General features: G+C 39.3%; 1 protein-coding gene across 2 annotated transcripts in view; it reads right to left on the reverse strand.

The window, feature by feature from the left end:
* The window catches only part of ca14 (carbonic anhydrase 14), an 84,652-nt gene that overhangs the window by 17,967 nt on the left and 48,856 nt on the right, over positions 1 to 17,829 (reverse strand). For both annotated transcript variants that reach the window (XM_039694336.2, XM_039694335.2), the window contains exons 8-10: positions 17,663 to 17,789; positions 11,431 to 11,454; positions 10,987 to 11,071 (exon numbers count right to left, since the gene is read on the reverse strand). In XM_039694336.2, the coding sequence (XP_039550270.2) occupies positions 10,987 to 11,071; positions 11,431 to 11,454; positions 17,663 to 17,789 (236 nt within the window). The remainder of the gene's footprint in view (positions 1 to 10,986; positions 11,072 to 11,430; positions 11,455 to 17,662; positions 17,790 to 17,829) is intronic.

The following is a 17,829-nucleotide window of genomic DNA, read 5'->3' on the forward strand; positions in this document are numbered from 1 at the left end:
AAAGCATAACAAGGGTCCCTACATTCAAAATACATTAACTCATCATAATTCAAGGGTGTGGGACCCACTCACCCTACAGGCCTATTACAGATCAGTGGGTGGGACTTCACTTGCAGAAACTGAAATCAATATCCACCAACTTGTTTTTGGAAGCTATAACAAGCGCTGTGGCGCTATGGAGATAGGAAGTATGACAATGACAGAAGAAACTAAACATGATAAGGAAGAAGAGGATTTTGAAAGTCTGCTTCTCGAATCCGATGTTCGTGGCTATCTTTACGAGCCGCAATATAAGTTAGTGAAGAGCAGCTGAGGCTGATGGAGGAGCAGGAGGTGGCTGTCTGTCGGTCGAGGAGCCCGGACTGGCTCGAACTGAGGCGGACTGCTGGTTCATGTGCTCTCGCTGTGCGCTACGGCCTACAGACACAGCTAGAGTCCATCTGCTGCAGAGAATTTCAACAATGGCAATTTCTCCTGGACGAAATCTCTGAATCAGACAAGCACATGGACGTTTGTGTTGTGATGTGAACCATCATAGTTTCGCCTGACTGAACAGGTATCATGCAGTAATACACCATATAGAAAGAAATACAAATGAGGAGTAATTCACTAATCAGTTTGCCAATGTAACGTTAACGGGGTTTGTTGTTGTGGCAAGAAGGAGGCGAGAATCTGCGAATATTTAAACATTTTAATAGTAAAATGCAAATAAAAAAACGAAAGTATAAGCCAACAGCCCCTCATTGACGCCTGATGTCCACACACAACATAAAATCAGGCCTGTTTCTCTCTCGATCTGCCGTTTATGCTCCCGCTCCTCTGTGAGAGATACAAGACTGGTCGGTGCTTCTCTTGTCTTTCATTTTCGTCCGTGTATCGTCCGTTTTCATCTCGTCCTGCTTGCCACAGCCAACTAACTGTGAATTTTGCGTGAAATGAATTTCAAACTCTGGTGACAGCCAACGTTAGCCTTGTTGACGAAAGAATGATTTCTCTGATGTTTACGCAGTTCCGGATTAGTGGGTGTGGCTTGCTGAGCTGTGCTATGTGGTGCATTGTGGGTGTTGTAGTCTTTTCTCGTCAAGAGGGCAACAAATTCAAAAATTCTTTTACATTTCGACTACATATGATCCACTTTCAATAAAGATTAATGTTGAAATGGGTGAAATGCTCCTTTAAAACGTGCATCTTGTTTTAGTAATATTTATTAGGAATTTCCTGATTAAAGTTCCAACAATATTTAGCAGATTTCTTGAAGTGCAAGTGACAGCCCATGTCTTGCCTCTATTACTCAATATACAGCAGCAACACCTTTTCTTTAGTAGGAGTGAAGGCAGATGAGGATTGACAATTAAAGAAATCAGAAGCACCCTCCTGATAATGGTGACATTGATTATAATAAGTAATTACTTAACAACCACTAAAAAACATGTTCTATATAGTATGAATGTTATCTGAATGTACTACATTCACCGTGTTGTCATTAACATCTGACCTACCCATCAGTTACGCTTCACACTAATGCTCTCAAGTGAGGAAACGAGATTGTACAAGTAAGAATTGAGAAGCACCCATCAAGATGTAGTCAAGAGCATAATCACCTGACCTGATCTGATGCTATCCTGTGCCCTGATTACTGCTTTATAAGGTAATCATTCATATTCCTGAATCACCATTAAATGTGAGGAATCTAATTGATCTCCATTCAGCTTAGCCTGTTCTCTCTGAAACTCAATCACATAAAACCTTCATCTTTAAAACTACACTACATTCTTTAAAATATCTTATTTTGTGTTCAGCGGAAGAAAGAAACTCATACAGGTTTGGAACATGTGATGTGTTATATATAAAAAAACATTAATATTTCTAAACATAATTGTATGTATGACTTGCTCTAAGTAACATCCTGCTTTCTTTTCAGATTTCAGAGAATAAGTAAAAATGCATAGTAAGCCAGATTTTTTTAAACTTGAACTGTAGGACTACTTATAGTTATAATGACATCACACTCTTTAAACTATTTTAGGTTGTTAGTGCTTTTGTCCTATTTGTCATATTTCTACTTTTTAACAATGATCTTTTGTATCTTTTTGTCAATGATTGATTGTTGATTTTTTTTTATTAAAAAGTTTTTTTTCCATTGAATGTTGCTTCTGACCAATTCACCTTTGGCTAAGCCATGCCCTAGAATGTAGATTGACCAATCACAGCCCAGCTAGAACCAGCTCCCACAGAGGTCAGACAGTTTTTCACTGCGCTCCATTGACTTTCAACACAGACGTCTCATATTTTTGGTCTCGGCAGGCTATTGCCGTCAAAGTTTTATCCAAAATATGGTTAAACCTTGTGCCTCGGGCATTTGCAACACAGATACGTGTTTCCCAGAGTGGAGGTCCGTTTTTTCCCTTCCCAAAACCGAAGTAAAATCCTGACAGTGACAAGTGTCGTGTTTGGATTAAACTGTATGGACGTCCTCAGTCAGCTAAACCCCGCAAAGATCAACAAGCACATCTTTTTTTACTTCTAACCTTACTGTGAGTGTGAAGTTATACTAGTTAGACCGTTTTATAATGTTTCAGGTTATGATTTCGGTTCTCATACCGGTTGTTGATACGCTAGCACACACTGCTAATAAATACAACGTTATACAGTACTAGTGTAGTCCGTTTGCTTTGTAATAACGATTATAGAAGTGAATAGAGACCTACCCAGCTTTGCATGAACAGTGTTGCTCCCTGATATTGTTAATCTCAGCCTGTCAGGAGCCAATCAGAATCCTCAGCACTCACCACACAACGATCACTCTCTCCGGATTACTAATCACGTACACCTGTGCACAATCAATGATCACATCTTACCCTGCATAAAACACCCCACTCACACTCACTCATTGTCAAGCCTCCAACAGGAACAGACCCTAACCAGTCACCTAGAAACGCTCCGTGTCATCCAGCAACAAGGAACGGAACGTAACGTATACTTACCTGCAAAATACTAACCTCTCTGTCCATGGTGTGATATCCTCAGGATCCACTCCATGGTCTCTGCCTTTTCCTGAATCCATGTACCCCTCCTGAATCTCGTTCGCCAACGGATGACCTGAAAGAAAGAAAGCAAGTATCACTGAACTGAGTTAGTTTGATGGAAATCACACTGAAGAGGATCTGCTCACCTGGAATCCTTCACGCCGAAGTATCCTCCTCACATTCACCTCTGAACACCTGAAACTTTGAGCACTCACCTTGTTTGTGACAAAATAAAGTTTATGTTCATTCACTTACCTTTGTCTCCGAGCCTATATCCTGAAAGAAGGCTTGACCAACAACAGAAAGAGGTGAAGAAAAGATGGATTCCAGACAACCTGCCGTTGCTGCAACAAGTTCCACACCAGCTACCACGGTAAATCCAGAGTTTTCTCCTGTTAGCGCTTCCGTGAACGCCGCTTCTTCGATCACCTGCTTTGCGAGCCCACCGTCGTGCCCAGCGCCATTCTCTGGTCGGGCGGAGGATTGCAACGGATTCCTGTTACAGTGTTCACTGGCTCTGGAACAGCAAGCTTAACTATATCCTACCGAACGATCGAAAGTGGCATTTATATCCAGCAATTATGTGGAGCGGTGTTGAGATGGGCTGAGGCGTTGTGGATGAAGGAATCATCCGTGGTAGCATCAGTTCCAGAATTTGTGAGGCATTTCAAAGAAGTTTTCGGACATCCAGTGGATGATTCCTCGTTCGGTGAACAGCTGTTGCAGCTACGTCAAGGGAAGAAGACAGTTTCTGACTATTCTGTGGAATTTCGCACTCTAGCCTCTAACAGTGGATGGAATGAAAGGGCGCTCATCTCAGTTTATCGCCATGGTTTGAATCCAGCCTTGCGTCTTCAAATGGTGATATATGATGACAACTTATGAGGACATGAGAAATTCATCCAGCAGGCTATACGAGTGTATCAAAGATCTCAGAGTTGTTACAAGGATAATCTGGATTGTCATTCTGCACTGCCACAGAGCACAAGAAGCTCTACATCCGAGAGTCAAGTTGAAGAGATGCAAGTCGACACTTTCCGGCTTTCCCATACAGAACGTACTCGTAGAAGAGTACTGAAACTGTGTATGTACTGTGGTGCCAAGGGTCATTTCAGACTTAACTGTCCAATTTGACCAGGAAGAATGATGGTAAGCTCAGTTCTTGATCACACCATTGTATCAGCACCCCTCACGATTCATGTTATCATAAAGACTCAAGAAATCTGCATATCTGTGACCAAGGTTATTATAGTTTTGCATTTTTCATTAGTTTTTATTTTTATTTCGTTTTGAATTTTTGTTTTCAAATTCAGTTTAGTTTTAATTAGTTTTAAAAGTGGGTTTGCTAGTTTAGTTTAGTTTCTATTTTTTGAAAATGCTTAGTTTTAGTTTAGTTTTTATTAGTTTTAGTGTTAGTTTTAGTCTTTTTTTTGTAGTTTGGGTTATTTGTCAGGGGCAAGGTTGAAAAAGGTCAGAAAAAGAATTGTGTAATAATAACTCAACAAAAACATCATACAATTTTAGAAATATCTATTCAACATTAAAACCAGTACATAAAATGAAGCCTACAATGTGAAAATCCTTTACCGTAACAATCTAGATATCTTCTATAAAAAAAATCCCACAGCTTTACAATTTCCACACCTTGTACTAAATTTACCCTATACAACACTAATCTGGACTGAAGCAGCAAACAGTCAGTGTAAGAGTAAAATAATGACATAACATTATTTAATATTTGAATCACAGCTTATAGAGTTTTGACACCGACAACCAAGCAGCAAGGCCGCAACCAGGGTCTGAAAATTAGTGAGGTAATAATGATTAATAATTACCTCACAATAATTAGTAATATAATAATGGTTAGGCTATTGGACCCACATTTCCCCATGGACATGAAGGGATTTTTTAAAGGAATTTACCATATATATATATATATATATATATATATATATTAACTATTAAATGGCACTTTCTGGAGAGTTTTGTGCAAAGAAACAGAATAAAAGTAGGTCTAAATAAATTGCTAGTTGAATAGATTGCTAGTTGAGAAACACTACTTTAATTATTGCATTTATGATGACTATGTGAAACGTTAACAAAGCATGAGCTGTCTTCCAGCTGGCCAGTAAGGTTATTTTGGCAAATTTTATTCTGTAACATACAGATCTGTATTATGCTATTGTTTTTACAGATAATCACAATGATCATTGCGTTTGGTGTGGTTGCCTTATGCAATTGCAGTTTGTCTATAAGCTTTTTTTATTAACGCAGACAGTAAAATGTTGCCAGATATTGATACGAAAAACAAGCAAATAATATAATAACAATTCGAAATTACTTCAAAGCTTGTGTTTTGGAAATACGATTAATATATCACTAACACTAACATGCAACTTTCCACTATAATAACTTCCTAAAGTGTCACAAAAAAATCCGAAAAACAGATCCAGAAAATTACCGCACCATTCGATTAGGTGGATCTGGCAACACAGAGGCTACACTAACGCCCTCATTCACAATGCGTTCTCAAGCCCCCTTCACTGCGCTAGCTTCTCGCTGCAACATGAATTGCAAACACACAGGTGGTCTAAACATGGCTAATTAATCATTCACATAATCATTCAATCATGCCATTCCATTTTTGAATGTAAAAAAAAATGGCCGAGGTCCGGACTGGTTAGCCACGGCCATGCCCACTGCCCAGCAGCATTTTACCTCAAAATTGCAACTAAGTCAGTAACTTTCTAACGAAGGCTCAATCGCTTCTCGGGTTGACATTAACACACTTACAGAATTGTATTAAGAATTTAACATATTTTTACACCACCTTTTAATGTGTGATTGTGTAAAATGTTCATCATGAGATACCAACCTTTCGCGAACTTGCTTTTAACATTGATCGAACCCTCGTTTTAATAGAGACGCGGTGTGCATTGCACGGAGGGGAGGGGCTGTGTGTGTGCGTGCATTTGAGAGAGAGACGGAGGGAGAGAGCGTTACAGGGAAATGAAATGCAACGAATACACTGCGTGTTTTAAATAGTGTTAAAGACGAAAACTAAGGACATTTGCTCTATAATTTTATTTTATTTTAGTTAGTTTTGCAAACACACATTACAGTTTTAGTTAGTTATAGTTTTTTCGTAATGGCTCGTTTTTATTTTTATTTCAGTTAACGACAATGTTTTTTCCCATCTAGTTTTCGTTTTTTCGTTAGTTTTCGTTAACGATTATAACCTTGTCTGTGACAGCCATCGTCGACTCTGGTTCAGCGGGAAATTTAATTTCCGGAAAACTCTGCAAAGAACTCAACCTCCCAGAAGTCAACACTCCAAAGTCTTACTCCATCTACGCAGTGACTGTTGAGTTGATTAATAAGGAAAGTGTCACAACAAAGATAACCCCCATTCAATTATGTGTTGAAAACATGCATCAAGAACTGTTTGAACCGTTTGTTCTCCAAAATAGCCAAACAGACTTGATCTTAGGTCGACCATGGTTAATTGGCCATCAACCTACCATCGATTGGCAGTCTGGGAAGATAAAGGAATGGGGCTGTGCATGTTCCCTCAATCGAGTTCCACTCATGAGTTTTTCCAATGATTCAAGATCCCCAGCCATAACTGTAAGTTCCACTTCCATTGAGAGTCCCACTGAAAACCTGTCCACGAACATTCCTGCCTGTTATTCCTTGTTCTCTGATGTTTTTAATCCTGTCACTGCTTCCAAATTACCACCTCATCGGCCCTGGGATTGTGCCATTGATCTGGTTCCTGAAGCACGACTTCCCAAGGGTAGAATCTACTATCTATCCATTCCAGAACAAAAATCCATGAGAAAGTACATAAAGGAGGCCTTAGGTCAAGGCTACATTCGTCCTTCCACATCTCCTGCAGCTGCTAGCTTCTTTTTTGTGTCCAAAAAGGATGGTGGATTAAGACCATGTATTGATTACAGAGCCCTGAATCAAGTCACTGTGAAGTTCAGCTATCCTTTGCCGCTCATTCCAGCAGCCCTTGAACAGAGAAGCCAAGATGTTCACCAAGCTAGACCTACGGAGTGCATACAACTTAATCAGGATAAGAGAAGGAGATGAGTGGAAAACAGCTTTCATAACACCTGCAGGGCACTACAAATATCTCGTCATGCCATATGGTCTGGTCAACGCTCCTTCTGTATTCCAGAGTTTCATGGACGAAGTTCTCAGAGACTTCCTGGGAAAGTTTGTACTAGTGTACATTGATGATATTCTGATTTACTCAAAAGATCCCGCTGAACACCAACGACATGTATCTCTGGTACTTCAAAGACTCAGAGATTTCACCCTGTTTCTGAAGGCTGAGAAATGTATCTTTCATCAGACCACTGTCGATTTCCTGGGTTACATCCTTAGCGACAGGGGAGTTGAAATGGACAAACGCAAGACTGAAACCATCCTGTCCTGGCCCATTCCCCAGTCAGTTAAAGAGCTCCAGAGATTTCTAGGCTTCGCAAACTTCTATCGAAGGTATATTCAACAATACAGTATTCTCACGGCTCACGGCAGTATTCTCCTCCAAACCCTTGCCATGTGCATTCTTCTCCAAGAAGTTATCTCCAGCAGAAGCCAACTACGAAATTGGGAATCGAGAGCTTTTAGCAGTGAAACTTTCCCTGGAGGAGTGGAGACATTGGTTAGAGGGAGCAAAGCATCCATTCCTAGTACTCACAGACCACAAGAACCTCCAATATCTGAGAGATGCTAAGAGACTCAATCCACGGCAGGCCAGATAGGCATTGTTCTTTACACGTTTTCACTTCAAGATCTCATATCGCCCGGGCTCCAAGAATACCAGAGCCGATGCGCTCTCTCGACTCCATGCCTCAGATACTCCAGTGGAAGAACCAGAAACCATCTTACCCGAGAGATTATTTGTTAATCCCATCCAGTGGGAAATCAATGAGCAACTTCTAGAATTGTCTCGACAGCAACCCAGACTCCCAGGATGTCCTCCCGAAAAGATTTACGTGCCTGAAGAATTCCGCAACTCTTTAATTGCTTCTGCTCATGCTTCGGTGGGAACCGGTCATCCGGGCATAAACAAGACTCTAGCAATCCTTCAAGCAAAGTATTGGTGGCCCAACATGCAACACGATATCACGAGTTTCATTCAAGGTTGTATTCCCTGTGCCATGTCCAAAGTCCCAAGAAACCTTCCGGTGGGTAAGTTAGTACCCCTGCCTGTCCCACATAGACCCTGGTCACACATCGGAGTTGATTTCGTCACCAATCTCCCTATGTCTGAAGGGAACACCTGCATCCTAGTAGCCATCGATCGATTCTCAAAAGCATGCAAGCTAATTCCTTTGAGAGGACTCCCTACGGCTTTTGTCACCGCCGAGTTATTGATGGAGCATGTTTTCCGCAATTACGGTCTCCCAGAAGACATAGTCTCGGACAGAGGACCCCAGTTCATTTCCCGGGTCTGGCGAGCTTTCTTCAATCTTATGAATGTGACAGTTAGTCTATCTTCAGGATACCACCCAAAAACCAATGGGCAAACCGAACGGAAGATTCAAGACATCAGGCAATTCCTGCGCATATTTTGCCACTCCAATCAAAACATCTGGAGCTGTTATCTCATCTGGGCAGAATATGCACAAAACTCTCTCAGACAGTCATCCACGCAGTTAACCCCTTTTCAATGCATCCTTGGTTACCAGCCCCCGTTATTCCCATGGTCCGGTGAGCCATCAGAGGTCCCCGGAGTGAATAAGTGGTTTCAAGAGAGCGGAAGAGTCTGGGATCAAACCCACCAGCACATTCAACAAGCTGTCAATCGTCAACAGCATTTTGCTGATGCTCGCCGCCGCCCAAACCTTGAATACCAACCTGAACAGCTTGTCTGGCTCTCTACGAGAGACATCCGGCTTACCTCAACCATGTCGCAAGCTAAATCCCAAGTACATCGGGCCATTCCCCATTGTTAAACGGATCAATCCAGTCACCTACCAACTTCATCTGCCCCCAGAATATCGGATCCATCGAAACGTTTCACGTTTCCCTGTTGAAGCCCCATCATCCACCGGTACCTCACTCAGTCACAGAGCCCACTCCTGAAGATAACCCCCCGGTACCACCCATTAAACCAGACTCCATTTATTTAATAAAGGAGGTATTGGACTCTCGACGTTGAGGGGGTCAATTGGAGTATCTCATTGATTGGGAAGGGTATGGACCAGAAGAAAGAAGTTGGGTACCCCGAAATGACGTTCTTGATCCCAGTCTGCTCCTTAAATTCCATGCTCAGCATCCTGACAAACCTGCACCACGGCCCAGAGGTAGACCCCCACGACGTCGAGGTCCAAGGTCCGCTGGCGCGGACTCTGGAGGGAGGGGGTAATGTCAGGAGCCAATCAGAATCCTCAGCACTCACCACACAACGATCACTCTCTCCGGATTACTAATCATGTACACATGTGCACAATCAATGATCACATCTTACCCTGCATGAAAACACCCTGCGTTCACGCTCACTCATTGTCAAGCCTCCAACAGGAACAGACCCTAACCAGTCACCTAGAAACTCTCCGTGTCATCCAGCAACAAGGAACGTAACGTATACATACCTGCAAAATACTAACCTCTCTGTCCATGGTCTGATATCCTCAGGATCCACTCCATGGTCTCTGCCTTGTCCTGAATCCATGTACCCCTCCTGAATCTCGTTCGCCAACGGATGACCTGAAAGAAAGAAAGCAAGTATCACTGAACTGAGTTTGTTTGATGGAAATCACACTGAAGAGGATCTGCTCACCTGGAATCCTTCACGCCGAAGTATCCTCCTCACATTCACCTCTGAACACCTGAAACTTTGAGCACTCACCTTGTTTGTAACAAAATAAAGTTTACACAGCCTCCGTCTCAATTAGTAGGAAATGCGGTGGTTCATTTTTTGACTGTGACCGGTAACGTTAACGTTATACTTTTGCGTCTATTTTGGATGCCTTGTTGTTGATTGCGTTTCACCTGTATGTCTTGAATATAGCCTTCGGAAGCATATTGCAGCCCCTTTTGCCTACTTCTATCGGACACTTTATTTGCTGCTTTATAAAAGTTTGATAACATTTCAGCAGAAAGAGCTGTTACAGCATAAGCCATGCAGAGCGCAGATGAAGTTTGACGGATGTAGCAACAGTAACTAAGGGGGCGGGGCTTAGCCAAAGGTGAATTGACCATTGAATGTTGCTTCAACATTAACTTTGGGTACATCAGATGGCAACATTGTTTTATGTTGTCAGTAGGCAAAATTTCAGTTGTATGTTCAATGTATGAACAAACATGATTTAGAATGAACACAACAATGTAACATTGATCCAACAATATTACCAAGGACTCTTTTTGTTAATGTTGATTCAACAGCAATGATTTAGAATCAGCATCATAATGTAACGAGGATCCTATGACATTTCCATTGATTTTTTGTTCAAATCTCACTATTGTTTCAACATGAATTGTGGGTGCAAAAGTGATACTGAACCAACATTACTCTATAACATTAATTCAATGTAATTAGCGTTGACACATCAACTTTGACTTATTGTTTCAATGTAGTTCCTATAATCTATGTAGTTTTTATAATATAATTTCTTTATTTTCAACGTCTGATGTAATTTCTTGTGTTATTTTTTAATTTTATTCCTGATTGTCCCACCTTCATGAAGTCATTCTTGCTAGCACTGGAAAACAATAATCTTGTTGTTTAGTGACTTGTACCCAATTATGAACCGTAAACTGATTTTAAGATGAGACAAAAAAAAAAAAGGAATTTATTTGATGAATTACAGAGGAAAACACATTCTTGGCAAGTTTTAAGCAGAACACATAGAGTATGATTGTGTATAACTAGGAATGTACAAAAATATATATAACAACTCTAACCAGCTCATGAGACATGTGGATTGTTAAAAATTCTTACCGAATAGTTTTCACAATGAAGTAGATGATAACAGCCAAACCTATACATCCACAAAGAGACCCGATCACAATCGCTGTGATTTCACCTGAGGCAGAGACAAAATTATATATTCTAAGAGAACTGATTGAAAAGATAAAAACAATTTAACAAATGAAGAGTTCAGATGCAAAAGCCTAAATGCCATTTGAAATTTTCTTCTTTAATGATGATTTTTATCAAACTTGTATATTTAAGTTCAGTAATTTCATTTAAATAACAATTAATAGGTAATTATTATTGCCATTTAAGTGAAATCACTGAACTTAAATATACAAGCTTGATAAAAATGATCACTCTAGAAGAAAATTTCAAATGGCACTTAGAGGCTTTTGCATCTGAATTCTTCAAATAATACTGAATGTTTAGACAATAAAAATGATTGGTATAATATAAAATGTTTCTCACCTGCAGTATAAATTTGAACTGAGACTGGGGAGAGAAACAGTGAAACAAAGAAGAATTAGACAAAGCACAAGCGTGATGCTATGCATGTTTTTTAAGCTACATTCATATCTTTTCAATGACAAACCGATTCACCCAAAAAAGACAATTCTGTCATCATTTACCCATCCTTATGTAATTGAAAAATGGTGTACTGTTATTTTGGTGGAATACAAAAGGCACATTTTTTTTGAAGAATCATTAAAGGTATTGTAGGTAGGAATTTTATTAAAAAAAAAAAAACTTATTTTCCAAATTTGCTTAAAATTTCTGTATAAAGTTTGTTAAAATGTAAGTACTCTGAAAAAGAAAAATATAAAAATAGAGTGTCTGTAGACCTCTCACGACTGTTTTAAAGACAGCTCATTATTTCCATTCATTCCACCCCCTCCCGTCTGGGCTCCTTCCAAAGCCACGCCCCCAAAATACATGAACGCGCGACTCCGACCGCTGAGCTGAAGACGCATTATTTACCTGAGACGAGCGGAGAGGAGGGAGCGCAGTGCATGTAGTGACATCATGTCAGAATCACATGTATTAAAAAAATCTAACTTTATCATTATTGTTACGAACTGCTCTGAGACAGGGAGATGAAGATCCAAATGCAGCTTTATTTAAGAATAGTCGTACAGGCAGGCTTAAGAATCAGCAGACAGGACAATGGAGAACAAACAGTGGGAATCCAAGAAACAGGCAGAGGTCAGGGCAGGCAGCAATAATCAAAGTCCAAGAACAATCCAAAGTCAAAAACAGAAAACAAACACGAGAAACCGCTCGGAAATGCAGACACACAATACAACAAGACTTTGCAATAAGTGAATGTGAAAACCAGGTATTTATGATGTGAACTAAACAAGATAATGAGAAACAGGTGAATGAGATGAATGCTGATGAGTCCAGGCAGTGAGTTATGGGAAATGTAGTTTGTGAGTGAAACATGATCGTCTGGTGTGGAGTGCCCTCTGGTGGCTCTCAAAGGCACTCCAGCTGATAACTGTTACAATTATGAAGATAAACAAATAAGATGTATTTTATTACTCACTATTAAGCTAGCATATTGATATTGGTAAAGTTTAAAATATATATTTATTGATTCGCTAACAAGCTAGTTATCTATAAAGCAAAGCTAAAAACAGGTTGCATGATATATGTTTTTCCACTGCCATTATTTATACCCTAAACCTACCCCTCACTGGGGTTAATAGCATTTATAAGTCTTCCCCTACCATCCTAGGAAAAAAAAATATTGCTCCCCAGATGTAGATCTACATTTTGCTTTGTTTCGCTCGGACATAACAGCGTGTACATACACGCGGAATCACTTGGACATTAATGGCGTAGACATACACGCATCCATGGATACACGCGGATAGCTCAAAATGCATATAGATAACACGCCACTTGACTTGAAAGTGGCATGTATGTTTATGCAAAAGTCATGATGTCATGTTACCACATGGTCAGCTCAAGGACAGATCCGGGGTCGAGGGCGAAGCAGAGGAGGTCGTGCAAGAGGCCGTGCAACTAGGGTCTGAGGAAGTAGAGGCCAAGGATAGGGTGGTTGAAGTGCAGGGTAAGGAGCACTTCTTGGACAAGAGGAACTGCGTCGAGTTTTGCATCTTCAAGCTCAAACAAGGGCATGTGAACAGGTATGATCTGGATACGCGCAAATGGGTAGGTCCTGTGTGGCAAAAGGGTGGTTGCCATGGTTGTGAGAGAGTGACAGTCGCCTAATCCTTTGTTTTGTCGCAGGGTTGGAAATAATGAGCTGTGTTTAGTGCAGATTAAACGGTCTAGAGTCACACGATTTTTATACTCTTTTTATCAGAGTACTTACATGAGACCCTATCATAGCATTTGAAATGTTCCTATTTTTGTTTTAGGAGTTCCCAAAAACAGTTTAACGTGCATGCAATGATAAAAAACACTTTATTTGTCTTATAATATGCATTTATTTTTAACTGATTTGCTCAACGACTCCCAAACAATTCGTTCGACGATTCATTTTCCCAAACACGTGAATCTGCGGCGATTGGTCAAATGACCCAGTCAGTTGTTATTGGTAAACCGTAGGCAGATACTGTCGGCAACGGAACGCCCATAACCAGGATTATAGCTTGTCAAGTGTTGAAAATTGTATTGTTTGAACAAACGTGTCAGAAAAAGTGCACTTTCCACGCGGTCCCTTACTCGCGTCTCCGTCAAGAGCAAGCTTTCCCGGCAAAACTCACATTGCGGCGGCTTTTGAGGGGCACTGCTTATTATATAGAGCGAAGTCATATTTGGCTAAGTCGTTTAGGAGGTAATTGCCATTTTTCAATGAATGTCTGGTGAATATCAAAAACAAAACTAACTTTGCTTAGAAGCTGTGTGGAGTGCACACAACACACACAACACAATGTAACTATATTGTGCATGCTACAGAAAACTTAACAGCAAACATTATTAATATTACTTACAGGTTGTGATTCGGAGGAGGACGAACCTGATCCATATACACTGGATACTGAGCCCTCCTTCAGGAACAACTGGCTTGCGAATGATTCGTCATTAAAATGATGAGAACACAAGGTTCGTGCTATTCTGTTGTGGTATCGTTGCAAATATGAACTCTGACCACTGATTCTTCACATGGTCGTCCCTGGACAATGGAAACAAGTGGCTGAACTGTCTTTGCAATGTAGAATACAGTGTCTTCTCGACATGATGTGATTTAGCTGAAGTATTTGAATGTGTTCTAAATGTCACTTCAAGTTTACACTTTCGTCTGCGCGCGCAGTTGTTGGGAGCGGCCAATGAGCTAATGTTCTGTATCTACGTCACGACAAAACAGCTAATTACTCGTTTCAAAAACAATTAATTTCATAGACTTAGAGTCGACTCTCACTTTTGAAAGACAATAACTTTATATACAGTGCACTTTCAGATATAAATCTTTGCAGGATGTTTTAATTACCTTAGAGCTATATTCCACACTACATGAACAGTCATTTTCAAAAATCCATGATAGGTGCTCTTTAATTATGCATTGTAGAAAGTTTAAACAAATTTGGAAAAATTTTTTTTTTTTTTTATAAACCTACAATACCTTTTAGTTTCTCTTTTTTATGCCATGACAATTCATAGTACGTCAGGTTTAAAAAGGAAAATACACAAGATTAAATCTGTAAATTCAAAGTCATCTTGGCATACAATAGTTTTGTGTGTGAAACAGGCTGAAATTTTGCAGATTTTCAGTAACAGGCAGATATTCAGTAGTGGTTATTTGTGCGAGCACAAGTGAAGAGTTTTCACTGCCAGTGGTTCCTGCTGTGTTTTGATACTGTTCAAATAATACAAATAAGACTCGGAACAGCAGTGTTCTTCTTTTGGTTTACTGCACAAAATGAATACTAAACTCTGTGAACACAGGTATTTTGGACAATAAACTGGCCAACCAAAATCTAACCCAAAGTTAATCTCTATAGACTGGCCAAAGCAATTCAATACACTACAGTTCCCTTTACACATTTGAATGCAAAACCAACATTGTCTAATAATTCAAATGAAGCTGTATACGTTATTATTATACAAAGCAAAGGGAATGTAATGATATTTGGGCTACAGATGCCTAGTCTCTTCTGTGTTTGTTGCAAATATATCTAATGACAATAATAATCATTTAAATTCAATCTCTATTTAAATATTAACATGTTATTGTATTGTTATATCCACAAATTTCCTACGCCCCATGAGGCCTTGCGTCAAAAGTGGGGGCGTCTTCCGGTTTGAAGTAAACAAAGTTGACAGTCATTCAAGTTATAGCGATCCAAACTAGCTAACAATGTGGGAACACAACCTCAACGAAATTAAAAAGGGTGAAATAACAGTACCTTCCCAGACAGCAAACTGACATTGAATCAACGTGGAAACGACGTCTCTCATGACATTGAAACAACGTTGATTTGCTCATCGAATTAACGTTGAACCAACGTCAGACGCGGCATTCTTCAAAGCTAAATGAAATCGAAAATTAAATTGGTTTGCTTTCATAACGTTGAAACAACGCGTTGATTTCAAGTTGATTTTCCGTTAGTTTTGAAAGAATGACGCATCTGACGTTGGTTCAACGTTAATTCGATGAGCAAAACAATGTCAGATCAACGTTTTTTCGATGTCATATTTCCACGTTGATTCAATGTCAGTTTGCTATCTGGGTTTACCCTCCACAGTTACTTGGTTGGGAGTATTATAATAACATTATTAATAATCAATACTCATCAAGGCATGGTGACAGACAGTTGTGTGAGCTGACAAACAATTAAAATAAAAAAAATACACATTGTGTATAGTCATTGTGCTTTGGAGTTAATTCAAAATCATAAATGAATGTGCTACTTGAATAGATTAACTGGCACATTTGGTATTCTGTCACTCAGGCTTTGATCCTGAGTTTAGGTGTAACATAGCGAACAGCCAAACACATGCTGATAGATTTTATAGAATATTAAGAATTTAAACAAATGTACACAGGAAGATTCGTTGTCTTTTGGGAGGTGATGGAAACTAATGTTACAGTCGTTGGCAGGATCACTCTGATTTCGTTTTCGGCTTATGTTCAAAACAAGTTTAGTCCGGTTATACATACAACCGCGAACAGCACATGTTATCCCTGAGCTCCGTAACGACATCTCTCATAAAGATTTGCGTCTTTAAATAGTAAAATAATTCTCAGAAAAACAGCTAGCCTCTTCGCTAACTAACACACAAAATACAATTGGAATGCTACTTCCGCTGCCTTACCGGAAGTTTCACCCACTTTATTTTTTACAGGAGCGCCCCTCGGAAACTTGTGGATAGGCTATATACGAAGTAACTAGTAAATTGCTGTTTGAGTAGATTTTTCATTGGATACTTTAAGTCAATTCAAGTAACTAAAGTCCTCATGAAATCAAAATTTACTCTATTAAGTTTGTCAGCACACATTACTGGTCTAAGGGTGAACAATTAATTCGTACACATTAATACACAGAAAAAACTGTTTGTCATAGTAATCTTTCATCAAAATCTGAAAAGTTACTTCCGGTCTGGAATGGCGTTCCTTCTCCGAAGATGTCAGTTTGACGGCATGGCACAAAAGCATAAGTTGATAAAAATATATACTAAAATGTATTTGAAATTTGTCTAAGTATACTACAAATACATTTACGTATGTACTTTTCGGTATACTAAACTGGTATTCTTCAAGTCTGCCATATTGGAACAACAAATTTTGTATTGAATGCACTTTGAATTGTGCAGAAGTAGTGCTGAAGTCCAACTAAATATATACTCAAGTATACTTGATTGTGCTAAAGTGGAACCATTGAAAGTACACTTTAGGTACATTTTAAAAATCCTGCATTTAAAGACTGATATGATCATACAATCCTTCTCAATAAACATATTAAAACACATTTTAGGCTTAATATTAAGAATACTGCACATGTAAAATGTGCATTGTTCAATAAAAAATACTCCAAATAAAGTTTAATTATAATTTTATATCAGTAAGTGATATGTCAATAAATATGTTGGATTTGAAGTATACTTAGGATGAAATAAATTTATTTTAAATAGATTTTTGAATACTTTTTTCTGGGTGACCATGACAAACAGTGACAAATAGTTTTCCATTCAGCAAAGCTAGTTTCAGAGGACCATGGAAGCATGTTTTTATTTTTTATGCAGTCCTTTTGGACAGACATGGATTGCTATGAACTGTTGTTGTATGATAAGTTAATCAACTGTTGTTGATTATAAGCGATGCATCTACAGTCTTCAAATTCTTTAGCATTGATGAAAGAAAGTCTTTGAAATCCTTGAAATGATGACAGAATATGTAGATTAACCATTCCTTTAAACCTGAGCTTTCAACTCATTAGAAGAGGGTGGAGAAGGTGTCTGCTGATAATTTACTATGTAGTACTATTTATATTGGAAACATTTGAAAATGTGCTAAATTACTTCCTCAAGTACTATATTACATTCTCTTGCTCTTTTTACTGCTTTGTGATGCTCATCCCACTCAGGCACACACAATAAACTCTGTGTTCACAGGCGTTTTTGAAAAACTAATCAGCCATCATGTAAACAAAGAGCACAGCTTCATAATCGCCCACCCCCAACCCTATTCTTTCTCCCCCTCCCACTTTAATGATTTCTCTCTTTCTCGTACCAGCTATGAAAGAGGACAGGACGGTTCTGTTGTTAAGTGGCTGGGTGGCACGATAGTTATCCTGGAGAACCATGGGCTCTGCTTCTTTTTCTTTGCTGGAGTACAACAGTGTCTCTAATTTCATTAGCTGAAGAGAAGAGAAGAGAAGAGAAGAGAAGAGAAGAGAA

The sequence above is a fragment of the Pimephales promelas genome, chromosome 12, assembly GCF_988280905.1.
Source record: "Pimephales promelas chromosome 12, fPimPro1.hap1.1, whole genome shotgun sequence".
Lineage (NCBI taxonomy): Eukaryota > Metazoa > Chordata > Actinopteri > Cypriniformes > Leuciscidae > Pimephales > Pimephales promelas.